Below are 14,131 nucleotides of genomic sequence, written 5' to 3'. Positions count from 1 at the left end.
CAGTTTTCATTTGATTATTAGTAATAAACTGCCTTTATCTGGGTTCAGTTGCTTGAAATTGTTAATGAGAGAGAAATTTAGATCACGCATAAAGTCAAGTGCGTAAAAGTCACTCAAAAAGTCAAAACGGTCAGGCAAAAATTTGCATACGTTTACACTAATTGGTTCAAGCTTCGTTCGAGTGCAAATAATTAAGTTTGTATTATCGATTGTAGTTTTTATTAAGTTAATTACAGTCTCATCAAAACTATAATAATATTAGTTAATTCCGCCAGTCTCCCTCTCAACCCCCAATTCTTTTCTCCTGTTTCTCAATTTGAGATAAAAATCAAAAGTAGCCTCTACGGGCTACAAAATGATGTTTCTCTTTTTCCTCTACGATGCGAAACAAAGTGAAAATTTGACTGAAGAAAAAAGCCGGCCTCGCATATACATTCTCCCATTTTTGAAAAATGTTGGAGCAGCAAAGTTTGTGAATAGTTTCAACGTGTTAAATTCTGGCGTGGATCAATCAATTGACAAGGAAAAAGGACAACCATAAATGGGAAGGTCGATAGTGTAAGAAAAGTAGCGCAGTTATCGCTATTGCGCACTTGCATGTTGAACATAATTAACTTCGGGTTTACATTGTGTGATAATCAATCGAGAACTGTATAAAATATCCAGAATGAATTGCGCCAGCTATATTTGAAGTTTTTTGTTAAAACTTTCATGTCATTTGCACGTGCAATCGCTTCAATCTATGTAGTTTTTTTTGCCAAATTCAGTTATTGTTGTAAAATTAAACAAGTTATTAAAGTTATTACTGTAACAATTGTTCATCCAATTGTACAGGAATGAAATTCCTTATAGCTAATGTGTACGCAAGCGCCTCAAAATGTTGCAATATAAAGAAAGAATAAATGTGTCGCATGTTAATGGAAGCCAGCAACTTGCTTGGTAGAATTATGGGAGTGCTTCGATAAATTTTGAACTTCGAAAGTGAAAGTACATCTTTCCTTTCAGTTTATTTTTTAAAGGCGTCGTATAGCATCGAGATGGACAGGTGGATCAACACGGCTTTCCACAGCCATGCTGAGTGTATTTTTCGGTTTTTCACATTTTTAAATTCAGCAGAGCTTTGTTTGTTGCAATCGTGTTGGATTAAAAATGTTTTGCAACCAAACGTTTAATTCTTTATCAGAAGTCCAAATTAGATGCTAATTCTCGATCAGATGCTAAGTGTAGTGCCTTAAACGTCACTGGATTACAGTTGCCAGTTTCAACTATAAGCCATCATTTAATACGATAAATTTACAAATAATTTAGTGATTACAGACTCGTTATAGCACCGAGTTATATACAATGCACTAAAGCTTTATTGCATTAGTTTTGACTATCATTAAATAGTGGCAAGAAGTCGCGCTCACATGCAACGAATAGACCTTCGAATCAAATGAAACGTCCACTCAAAACCAAAGGGAGCGGGAAGAGAGTTCGCTTTTTGGACCAGTAAATAAGCGTTATATTATTTTTTTATGAAGGGATTCCAAGTTGTGGATTATGTGAGACATTTTTACTTTTGAGAAATTTGCAGAGGTGGAAACCGGCTACTTTCATTGTGCAGGTTTCTCTGTTGTGAAGAGTTTGTTAATAAATGTCCCTCAGTATTGTCATTGTGGTCAATCGTAACATTGACTCGAACACCCATTGGGTTTCGATGTTTCTTTTAAATAATGAGAGGTATTTCTGTCATATATGCTCCAAGGCAAATTAATATAAAAGGTTTTATATAATAGATCCATTTCAGTTAAAACTTTCAGTTAAATCTGAGCCATCGGTCATCTGGAGGGAATTCAGTTATGGTTGATTCTTAGCGACAATTATGATGTGCAGTCAAATATTAGCCTCTTAATAATGAAAAAGGGAAAGAGATTCTTAACAACTTTTCCGCTCTGTAGTTTCGTCTCAATTTTGGAACTTTCAATGATTTTTGTATCCATCGTAAATTAGCTCACCCATTTGAAAATGAGTAAATGTTTGAGAATTTTGTTTAAATTGAATCGGGCAATGGACAATGTTGAGGAACTTAGGACAAACCTCAGCTAGCAAGGAGCGATTCAGAAACAGCGCTGAAATAAGCCACTGCATTACGACTAGCACACTGCCGTAGATAGTTGATATATTAATGCACGTTTGGTGGCATTAGATGTCCGTTTAATGAGACCTTGATTTACTTACACCTGCTAATGTTGTAATCAAATCATTGAGAAATGACACACAATTATCAAATAGATTATGTTAACACATATCTTTTTTTAGTTGAGATCAACTAGAGGAGAGGATATAAGTACACCAAGGGACCGCGAAGAATACTGATTTGCAAACTCAGCTGAGATAGACGTAAAAACTGCTTCTGATGCATTGTACTTGATAGACGCAACCTCATAAGAGAGGAACGGTTAAGTTCGAAGCAATTATTACAAACCTGTGTTTTTTATACAAATTTTTCTCTTGACTGTTTGTTCTCCAGTATTCTTTCGCTGGCTTGAATGATTTGACTGTTTGAGGCATTATTGCTACTTGTAACAAAATTGCTAGAACTGCTTTTACACCATTGATTCCTTACACTAGTCTTCTCGCCTACCTATGAAAGTCGGATAAAATGCAACGTTGACTTACCAGAAATTCAATTGTTAAGCTGCTGAACTCAGTTTAAGTTTCACAAAAAAAAAGAAATGAGTCTCAAAGATGTAATGTTTTCAGCTTTGTTCAGCTATGGCAAAGTTTTTACTTGTTTTAAACATTAGAGAGAGAAAAGATGTGAATGAATAGTGATATTGTGACACCCTTCTTTTTACTGTGAAACTTGGATGGGGCACATCAAATTACATTGAGGTATCTGGTTATCATTGCGTATTATCCGAATTTCATATTGCCTCAGGAACTGAACTTTTACTTCTTAAAACTAGGGGTGCCAACTTACTTTTATTATTAAGCATACACTCAAAAAAATTTTAAAGCACAAAATGTTATTCGATTTAAAACTAAAAAATTTAACGCTCAAAACACAATTTTACATCGTAATCTGCCTGTTTTTGGTGCCAATTTTAGTCAACGTTTTTTGGCCATTTCTTTTGATTATCAGTCGACGCGTAATTATCAGAAGTTAATTAGATCTGTTTTGGATAAACTGACACGCTTACTTACATGGGATATCCAGATAGAAGTTGGTCAGTTTTTCCATCAGCTGTTTTTTTTGTGTCCCACGTGAAATCTGATCAACTTGCTTGTAGCAATTTATCTGTTTTATCTTTTCTCTCTTCATTCCATAAAGATTAAGATATTGGTTTCAATGGTGCATATACGCCTTTTTGGAATCGAGCAACAGGCCGCTACTATTTTTTTCTTTGACACTGTTTTCAAAAAGTATTTGAATATTTTGCTCTTTTTGTTGTCTTATCATATAGTCGCACAATTGACAGGTCATAATGACTTTTAATTGAAGGTACGTTTGCCAAAGCGGACCTATTAAATGTTTTTATTTTAAGGCCTATCGTTTTTATGGCTTTGACACTGGGTATTCATAAGTGAGTTTTTGACTGTACATGTTGTTCTTTTTTAATTTTTCTAAGCCCTATTGTTGGCAGGTCTCCTTGGTTTCCAAATGAGGCACTATAATATGGCATTCTTTAATCACTTAGTGCTTTTAATTTTTAGTTGTTTTTTTTTACTGAGAGATTATGTATTGTCGAACATCTTTAGTAATGTTTTTTTTTCGATTCGTTTTTCAATATAAATTTTTAACAGTTTGCAGTGCTTGCTATATTTTTTTGGTTTTGATCGGTTTGAATAAATGGTTGAATGTTCTATTTGATTTGAAACCATTAATTTTCAAAAGTAGTTTGTTTTGGCAAATATCAGTCTATTGTTGTTTTCGTTGATTTGTTTAATTTTTGTGAACGTGTAGTGTTTGCCGCCACGCGTTTTGTGAACTTTGTTGAAGTAGTATGATAATATATTCTGATTGTTTTGGTGTTTATTTCGTGTTTTGATCATCTGACATCTAATAAATTTCGAAAAAATCTGATTTTTGGGCTTATGTAGGCTCAAATGTTTTGTTGACAATGAAATGCTTGTTTTGCCGTAAAATAATGGTACTCATGTCCTAAGTTCTCTCAACATCTTGGGTGGTAATTCGAGAACTGGCAAGCTATTTTTTTGTTACATTTGTCTTCCTCGATGTATATTACATTCCTCTGATCCAGCGTTAAGAAACCAAGAGGCCAATTTATTTGACTTGTACCATCCAGTATCTGAGTTTTTCTGCGTGGTTTTAGTTTTTATCTAATGGTTTTTTTACTTTAATGTTTGCTACTAAAAAAATAGTAAGTTTGAGTTTTACCTTAATTTTTGATGGTGTTGGTTCAAAAAACAGATTCAGTTCGAATTGTAACGGACCTCGTTGGATCTCGAAGGCGGCTTTTTTTCATTTAGTGCTTTCAGGTTAAAACTATTGGTCTACTACGAGACCATGTTTTTTGAACAATGAACAATTTTAGTGGTTTTTGATCAATCTTTCCTTTGTTGTTTTTCATAAGCCTTTTTTGTTGCATATTGGAATAAAAACAATTTTATCTGATTTAGATATTGAATAGAATGAAGTGTTTAACGATTTTTTGGTTTATGCTGTTCTTTTAGGTTAATTTTAGAGAACATTGAATGGGATTTTCGAATGTTGTTTTCTTGCTATTTGCTCACGTTTTTGTTGGTGTTTGTTCTCTGAGGCCCGAATTGTACAATTCATCAACTTGTTATGGCTGAAATTTAAACAACTAGTTTTCAGAGAAAAGTTCTCATTTCAATTTTTCCCTCCTTGCTTTTCCCTGAGTATGTAGTCATTTGATTTGTTGACCATCAAAGGTTGCTTTTAAAGTGAAAGTGTTAGTATTCAAGTTAATATTTTGGTCATTTTCGTTGGTTGAGTTGGGATAGAATTTGAGTTCAGAAGCTCTTTTTTTGTTTTTTGGCAAAGTTTTGTGCTCACTTGATAGTGATTTTCTTCTGCTTGAAAAATTGTGTTACCTTCATTTCCATTTTTAACCAGAAGTTTTGTTCAGCTCATTTTTTGTCCAGGCTAGTCAATTAAAATAATAACTGCATTGGTATTTACGTCTGTCAATATTTGTGAATACATCCTTGAGAGTCCATTACTATGCATTATATTGAAAGTTATCTATCTCTACTTTATTTGCAAACGATTAAGCAAAGATTGTAAATGAGCTGAGTCTGAACATTATGCGAACGCGGATAACAGATCCTCTTTTTTGTTCCCACCCCACTTGTGGGGGAGGAACTATATATTCAAATGGGTTTTTTTAGTTCAGACAATTTTGGCCGATCGAAATATTCATCGTAGAGAAATGTGAGTGGTATTATTAAAAAGCTCGTCTAACGCAGAATTTGAAATTGAAAAAAAATTTTTTGAATTTAGTTTTTTTCGAGGAGTCATCGAGTTATTTTGTGTGAACACGTGATATTTGGCATCATTTCGTTCGCTCTTAGTGTAATTAATTGCTCTCAAACGAAGTTTGTAGCAATTATATTAGTCCTGTCGGTCTTTTTTTATGCGATTTTTCGCTTGACGCTTTTGACTTTTCGTCCTCAAAAACGGGATAAACAGGTAACGCCCAGCGGGCATTAAGTGCTCTTAGAGCCTTTCAGCTCTGTTTCAGCTCAAACTGTTTTGGAGACTTATACTTATGGTGTGAAGGGCGGTTCTTAGAGGTTGAGACACCTCCACCCCCCCCCCCTGTTGACCCCCCACCGCCACTATTACCTCCACCCCCACCGCGCTGTTGCCCCCCCCCATCAGCCCCCGGTGCACCCCCCCCCCCCCCCGTGACTAGCTACTGACTAAGCCAACCGCTCGCCGGTCGTTCGCCCGACGTTAGTCGGTTATGTTTTTTCTTCAGATTATGATCTTCTATAAAAATTTTAATCCAAAATTACATTTCAAGCCACAAATTGAATTATTTTTGTAATCCTAATAGACGAAAGGTGATAAAAGGACCAGTTCTAGTCTCATAGGGAAGTTTACTATGAAAAAAAAATCGAATTCTATTTGAGAGCTGTTTTGTTTTAGAAAACTTCATATTGTTTCCTCTTTTATATCACCTAGAGACTGGTCGCTTTTCATTTCCAGTTTTGGTTAATGATAAAACTGATTTACAGTCAAATGAAGCCTAATGAACAAAAAACTCGTTTTCAAGGAATAGCACATGTTTTTTTGGCTTCAACTCTGAGTTTTTGTAATTTTTAATGAAGTTATGATTTTCTTTTCGTGGTTTTACTAAATTTTTGGAGCCCTACGGCATAGACTCATTCACTAAAAGTGCAATAGGCTTCGCAATGAGCATTAATGAAGCTATTTAGTGCTCTGATTGGACAGCTAATGACTGTTAAGACTATATGTAATTTTTCCAAATTTTTGTTGAACATTAACCGATCAAAAACTTATTTTCGTAAACTGCAAGTGAGTCTCAGTACTGACAGGACCCCCATCCTTTCTACTGTTATAAAAAATTAATCTGTTTAGCAGCTTTATCTTCTAACTATTGGTTTTATGACTTCGATGCCATAAGATTTCAAAACAATTATAAAATATTTGGATATTTTTTGGTTCCTGTTGAAATCTTATCACATTATCCTTATATTTGATAGCTCACATTGGTTTTGAGAAGATGTTCAGTGGAGCATAGACAAAATTTTCATATAAAATGTTATGGTTTAAATGGCTTCGACATTTTCTCGCACTTTTCTGATGAATTTTTGTTTTCGGTATTTTTGTTCTCATAGTCATAACTTATTGTGATATGTTATTGATACCCATTCATGAAAAACATCCTTGTCTTGTGTTGAAAGCTATTGAATTTAATGGCTGCTGAGACTTCAAAAACAATTTTGAACATTAACCAATCGTTAACTTATTTTCGTGAACTGTTAAAACGTCTCAGTACTTACCGGAACTTGTTCTTTTCTACTTCAACAAAGTTAATCTAGTTTGCGGTTTTATCTTCTAACTAATGGTTTGATGACTTCAATTCCCGATTTTTGATAAATTTTTTGGATATTTAGAAAGTTTTGTGACATTTTTTTTGGTCCTTCTGAAATCTCATCGCATTATCCTAATATTGTTTTTTCCCATTGGCTTAGAAAAGACGTTCATTGGATCATATATAAACTTTTCAAAGGAAAGCTTATGGTTTAAACGGCTTCGACTTTTTTTTTCTCGCTTGTTTCAACTGAATTTTTGTTTTTCGCCTGTATTTGTTGTTGTTTTCATAGTCAATGAGTTAATTTAATGTCTCATCGATGAGTTGTTAATGACAAACATCCTTGTCGTCCCACCGAGGCATAACTTTTTTGCTCCCATCGAGCGCTTTTATTGCCTTCCGTTGAACGAAATTGAATTTAATTTATTACGGGATTTCTCAGAAATTTCGTGGTTTTAATGTATTTGTTCAAATTTTTTTATCTTTGAAGTTATATTGATAAAAAGAATCTCATTGCTGTTAAAAATTAATTGATAATTGAAAAGTTTTTACTGAAAAGTTATTTTATGGCTTCGACACTTTTCTTGCTCAGTTTTTTTTGGAATTTGCGGTTTTTGCCTATTTTTTATCTTTAGGTAGCCGTAAAATGCTGACCGGTCTCATAAGTTTGTAATTGGGGATACAAGGGATGGGTTACCCGAGGCAGTCATTTTAATAGCGATTAGGCCTAATGTTTGATATTATGCATTTTCAATGATTTTTCAAAATTTTCAGTTTTTGTTCTTTTCGTCAACTTGTAACTTATTCTCATCATTGAGAGGAGCCATTCAATTTCTTGTATTTGAGAAAATGAACTGTATAGTGGTTTTGTTTTGTAACTGTTTATTTGTTTGTGGACAATATGCGTTTGCGTAAAAGTTTTAGTGTTGTACTTGTGTTTCTTTTTCTCTTCTTTTAGCACATTCGCGTAATAACAGATCCCAATGATTTTCATTTGTGGCCCAAATGAACTTATTTAATCTTTCAGTATAATTTTAGTTGATTTGGTATGAATAAAAAATGACAGAAGAATACATAATTTTCTGATATGTAATGAATTTAACGGCTTCAATGTTTTGTGTTTTCGCAAATTGTTTATTTTCTTGAGTTTTTCTGCTTCTGTAGTCCGTTCCTATGGCTTAGTCTAACCAAGACAGGTCCTATTGGTTTCATAATGAATCTATAGTAAATTTATTAAGAATTATTTCGTTAAAAGCTAATGATTTTCAGGACTTTAGAAATTATTTGGTTTAAAAAGTGTTGATTGAGATTTGAATTTCGCCTCATTATTTCCTTTTGTCGACTTTATTACCTAGTCGCACTAGGGAAAATTTCAATCTGCTGTATAGTATGAACAAAGTAAATTTGTGTAGATAACGTTCTATCCGATTGCATTTTGGCGTTGTTACTAGGTGCGTTCAAATTTAGATATTTAATTTTTGCCGTGAAATTTTTGTTTTTGCTTATTTTGTTGTTTGTTTTTTTTCTCGTGGTTTTTTCAATGAGATTTCGTTAGCGCTTTAATGAGGTATGGCATTATGTAATTCAATAAGTATTTAGGTTGTTAAACGATTTTTTAAACTCAAACATCTATTTTTGTTATCTCTTCATTTGGTTGACAATTAAGTCAAAAGTGTAGATGAGATCGGGTCGGAACATCATGTGCGAACGCACATTAACGAGCATCCTTGTTTTCTAATACTATGATTTCTTATTCAAACCTTAATTGTTGGCCAATCGGTGCAACTGATTCTTATCGTTTGTTTGGATCTTTTGTAAGAATCAGATTTGGCGTTTGTTGAACTTTCTGCGCAACTTTTGTTCTATTTTCTTGATTGAAGCTCTTTCTCCTCTTTTTTGAAGCTGAATGAATGGATGTTGATGCTTTACCCTCTGATTTTAAATTGCCCGAATAGGTTTTGACTTGTCAAATGCCGAAGACGACTTTGTGCTTTTTCTCATGGTTTGCTTCCAAATATTAAAGTAGCCCTTTTAGGACTTCAGCCTCATCAGTCGTTCATAAACAGCTGAACTCTTACTTGAACCTGAAAATTGTAAACTTAAACAACTATCATTATCGAACAATGGGTCATGCTTGTAATTGAAGTCATTCCCGTAAATCGGGTACAAAGTCAATTGAAGAATAATTTAAAATTGTTCAATTTCTTTTGGTTCACAAATTGCTGAAATTTTAGACTTTTTGATGTCTCTTTGTGACAAGAAATTTGGTTGTGAAGTGTGTTATTGGTGCTTGTTGATGGGAGAAAGGTAGCGAATATCTCGTAACAGTTTATCCAATGCTTTATGATTTCCCTGCTTAGCAATACAGTGTTGCACCTAGAAGCTGCAGATTAGTGGTGATACTGTTTTGATAATAAATATGCTACACTAAGAGAAGCAGTTGTTATACCTGAGCGGTTCAAGTGTGCTACTAGGAAAATAAATGGGACTATATTGTCTCTTCTAATGAAGTGTAAGCTGCCTCTGTGAGAAAAATAGAGTAAACATTACAGGGAGGAAAAGCGTGAAGTCATCAATTATTCATCTTGTGTGAAACAACTGCCTAGCACTCAAATTTGAATTTATTTTGCGAGCTGATAAATTTTTAAGTGCGCTGTTGTATAGCAGCGGCTAATTTATGTATTCCCTATAAAGCAACTTCTTTCCTCCATTTTTATTCATATTGTGGTCACTATTATACTTTTAAACTTGATTGTAGTGATCACATTTTCAAAGCTATCGGGTAACCTTTGCTGTATTTGATCACGCACATAAAATAGATTTTGCAAGTTATTAGGGTTTGTTTATTAAATATTTGGTTTGCTTTTGTTATTTACCGACTTACCTCCGAAAGTCTACAAAATTTAAAAACAAGGAGTGCAGTGGAAATTTAATGCAAATTGTTGTTTTGATCAACAAAATAGTACTGGTTGTTGATATTGATACATTTTACTATAGTTTTGGACTCGAGCTTCAAGACGCTAGTAGAAACATTTTCAGGTTTTTCATGGTACAAACTTATTGTCCTTGAATTTGTGCGGCAACTGAGGGGTCTCAACTTGCGTCGCATTTGTAGTCTTGATATTTCACTCGCATCTAATCAGTGTTCAACCTTCAACGTTTGTCTGTAATTGGTGTACACATCCAGCAAGAACTTTCACCAATGATGGACTTCGAGGAATTATCACCCGCTACTGTGGTCACAACTAGCAATCAATCATCACCAGGTAAATAGTTCAGTACATGCTTTCCTTACTTTTGAAGAACGAGAGAAAAGAGTAAAGAATAACCCCATTTCAGCTTAGCGTATTTTATTTTGGAAAAAGATGTTAAGCGACCTGAATGAAATTGAGAATGAGATGAAATTTGAAAAATTTGATCGTTGATCGGACTATTGCGCTCTTATTTTAAATTTCTTTTATGCCATAAATTAAGCTCTTGTAGAACAGTATCTTTGCTTTTAAGCAAATAGATCTATGGAAAGCTTGTTCGGTGTATTAAACGTCATTCTTCAATAGCTTGCCTTCATTTGTGATCCTCGCTTCATGTTGCTAAAATGCTCGCGAACGAAGTGTGCAGCAATTATTTTAACGTGCACTTATTGTAGTCCTCTTTTGCAAAATTTTGTGTGATCGATTTGATTTTTCGAGTGAATTTTATCACGCTTGGCATCTAATTTTTGCTTGCTCTATATTTTTTCCCGCTCACAATATTAGTTAGTTTACTACTAAGTTGGGGTGGCATATTCCTACTACATTCTAATGGCAGTTTACTACTAAAAGTCAAATGAAAAGTGCGCTAAAATTGGTTTATTTCATTTCGAATCTTACAAATGGCCTATCTACGCTGCAATATCATTTGAAGCCACTAAGTAAACCTGTTGCCTCGTTGCTCATCCTTGATGGATACAGAGTTTTTTAGTGTTTATCCTTTTGTATATAGTCTTTTATCGGCCAACGGATTAGCACCGTTGAAAGCTTTTTATCAGTCGCCTCGTTTGCCCTGAAACACCAAACATTGCTCATTCTGGAGTCTCTTTTACAAAAGCATTATTGAAGACTAAGGTAGAGTTAGATTATGGCGCAGTCGACAGGATCTGCTAACAGAAAGATGAATAAAAGAACCCATTGGGTTTAAATCCGTTTTGGCGCAAATGTACAGCAGATCTCCCAATTCCCTGGGACAGACGGATCGAAAGCTTCCAAACACTGATTGATAATCTTAATGTTATTACGGAAGATCTGAAGTATGATCGAACACTGAGTACAACGGCCACCGCCGCATTATCGGCGGAGGTGAACAACTCGAGCCGTTTGGAACAACAAAGAAAAGCAGTTTCCAATTTACTTTTTTTGCCTTAGGAACAGATAGATGGTCATAAGCTATTTAATCCAAAAAGACCACGCTTAGTGGCTCGACAGGGACGCTAACCGGATACTCTACGCGAAGTTGAATAACTGTTTCAAAGAGATATTAGTTTAATCTATGAAAAATTCCAATTTCGGACGGGAAGACAGATACGAGGCGAGACGACGGAAAAACTCTATTCAACATTATGTGGAATAGCATCAAAATGTGAGTTGGGCGGAATTGAAGTCACCATGATACGAGATGTATTTGTCGCAAATATGCGGGATAAAATCGCAAATATGCGAGATTAAATCGCAAATATGCGGGATGAAATCCTCTAGAAAGAATTGTTAATAAAACAATCACGCCGAAGCCCTCGGGAAGACACTGACTCATGAAAAAAATTATACCAACCCAACGGACAATTTCCAGCCCCCAAATGCGCTCGGTGTAACAATTAAAAGCGAACCAACACATTTCATAGGGGAAGATGCTGTAGAGGGTTGGAACCCGGAGGTAACTTAAACCAGAGTGCGCGTACAATATGTGCATTGTAGCGGAACAAAGTTACGGGGCAAAATGTCTTGCGCGTAATGCAAAGTGCAGTACTTGGGAAAAACAGGTTATTTTTCCAGAAAAAGTTTCAGAAACAGCAACTTGGCAGTTTTGGGAAAAATTAAGGGCATAAGTTGGTCTTGTGAAAATTGCGAGCAAAAAGGTCAACTTCCAGTAACAAACGCCGATATTGATTCTTTGTCGGATAATATTCAATCACTTAATACACACATTCAGCAAGAGTTGCCTGAAATCAGAAACGATATTAACCAATTGAAACAAAACTCTTGCCAAGCTAATATTGAGCAGCTTCAAAATGAAATCAAAAACTTAGAGCAGGGTGGGTACTCTGAAGCAAAATAGCCAAACAAAACCTCAAAATAACAATCGGAAAATCACCTGAGCGACAAAATAGTTTTTGGAATACAGGAGAATCAGGACCAGCTTTCGAGAACTGAAGCAATGAATGAAGACAAAAAACAAGTATCTATTTTCGAGCGAAATAATGGGGCTGAAAAATGTAAATCACGAATGCTTCAGATTAGGGAAACTAGTAAACGAGACGAACAGAACTATTGTAGTGAAAATTCATAATGCTTGCCTTCAGAACAATCTTTCTATCTGTATCAAAGTTAAAAGATTCTGGAGTTGTCGTAAAATTTCTCTCCGTTGAAGACTAAAAAAGAAAAAAAACACTATATCAGCGGAAGTCAAATCTGATAAACAATATTGGTTACAAAAAAAACAGTTCCATTAAAGGTCAAGAGTTACTTTATAAGAGAAAAATTTATCGGGGAAAATTTTAACCCTAATAGTGTGCAATCGTCTACAGATCAAAAGGCCCATAACTCATGACTACCAGGTTTCAAAATCTCATACTTAAACTCTAGATGCTTGTTGAATATTAATCGGAGATATGGTCTTGATATTCATCTCAAGTTCATAAACCGGAGATTATCTGTCTGAGCGAAATGTGGTTTGATTCGAGAGTTCGTCATACCTGTGTCTTTATTTCAAACTGTTATAGCGTATAATTAGAATTGCTTGTCGTAATGTTAGCCATGGAGGAGTTGTAATTAGCTTGAAAACAGAAATTAATGTTTTCAGTGAAACAATCCTAGCTAAATTTCTTTTTCACTTCGCAACTTCGGCTCTCTTCTGCAATTTAGAGGAGGCAATAGTTGTTATAAATGTTTATAATCAACCTCATGATTCGCCTGATCGCTTAAAAGTATTGTTTGATGCCTATATACAAGAAATAATTTGTTCGGCTCATGGAAAAAGTTGTTAAAAACTATTTAGATCCCATCAATGAGCTCATAGTGGGTAATGTAAACCTTCCATGAATTGATTGGAGGCTTCTGAGCAGTGATAATGCCTATGAAAAAACGTTTTGCAGGTTTTTCGAAAATAAATATTTCGTTCTCTCAGGAGATATAAACCACACTACAGAACTTTTTTGATGAAATCAACTTTTGTTGTATGGCCTTTATTCCCCGGAAAAGCAGCAGTCGAAGTGAAGCTCCTTGTTACTTTTCGTCTCATTCTATTTGAGCAGAGAATATTCTAAATACAGCTAAAGGACGTCAAAAAGAGAACAACATAAATGAGCTCGAAAAGAATTTAGCTGATTCACTTGAACTAGATAAAACAGTTTATCTGAATTCCTTTGCAGGTTTAACTTTGGCAGAGGTTTTCAAAATGTTAAGGGCTTTCATCGTATTCCTGATCTGCGCACTAAAATGAACTCTGGTGGAAGCAGTATTTCTGGATCGTTGAAAATTGCCAATGCTTTCAATCAATATTTCGCATCTGTTTTCAAAGAAGACACGAGCACTCTTTCAGTGCCACTTGCCCAGTTTTCACTCAGATATATTACAAAATTATAGTTGATTATGTGTTTCCAGAGAGCTGGAAGAAAGCAATAATTAAACCTCTGCGTAAAAAGGAGTCGAGAATTGACATAAAAAATTCCAGACCAGTGTCAATGTTGTGCGAGCGTTCCTTAATTTTCGAGAAGTTATTGTATAGAAAATTTAGGGATCGTTTATTGAAAGTTTTAGACAAACGCCAGCATGGTTTTAGGTCCAAGCATTCTACAATCACTCAAACGCTCGAGTACTGTGGAACAATTTTTCGTTGATTGAATGTTA

The 14,131-nt window shown here is 34.7% G+C and overlaps 1 protein-coding gene across 1 annotated transcript in view; it reads left to right on the top strand.

Annotated features, from left to right (window-relative positions):
- Positions 1-9,230: 9,230 nt before the first annotated feature.
- Positions 9,231-14,131, top strand: part of LOC142336226 (transcriptional enhancer factor TEF-1-like) — a 120,166-nt gene continuing 115,265 nt past the window's right edge. Inside the window, exon 1 of the mRNA XM_075384900.1 lies at positions 9,231-10,300. Coding sequence (XP_075241015.1) covers positions 10,237-10,300 — 64 coding nt within the window. The 5' untranslated portion in view covers positions 9,231-10,236. The remainder of the gene's footprint in view (positions 10,301-14,131) is intronic.

The sequence above is a fragment of the Convolutriloba macropyga genome, chromosome 3 (genome assembly GCF_964194025.1).
Source record: "Convolutriloba macropyga chromosome 3, txConMacr16.3, whole genome shotgun sequence".
Taxonomy (NCBI): domain Eukaryota; kingdom Metazoa; phylum Xenacoelomorpha; order Acoela; family Convolutidae; genus Convolutriloba; species Convolutriloba macropyga.
The sequence above is the reverse complement of the archived record's forward strand: the minus strand, read 5'-3'. Positions and strand labels throughout refer to the sequence as shown.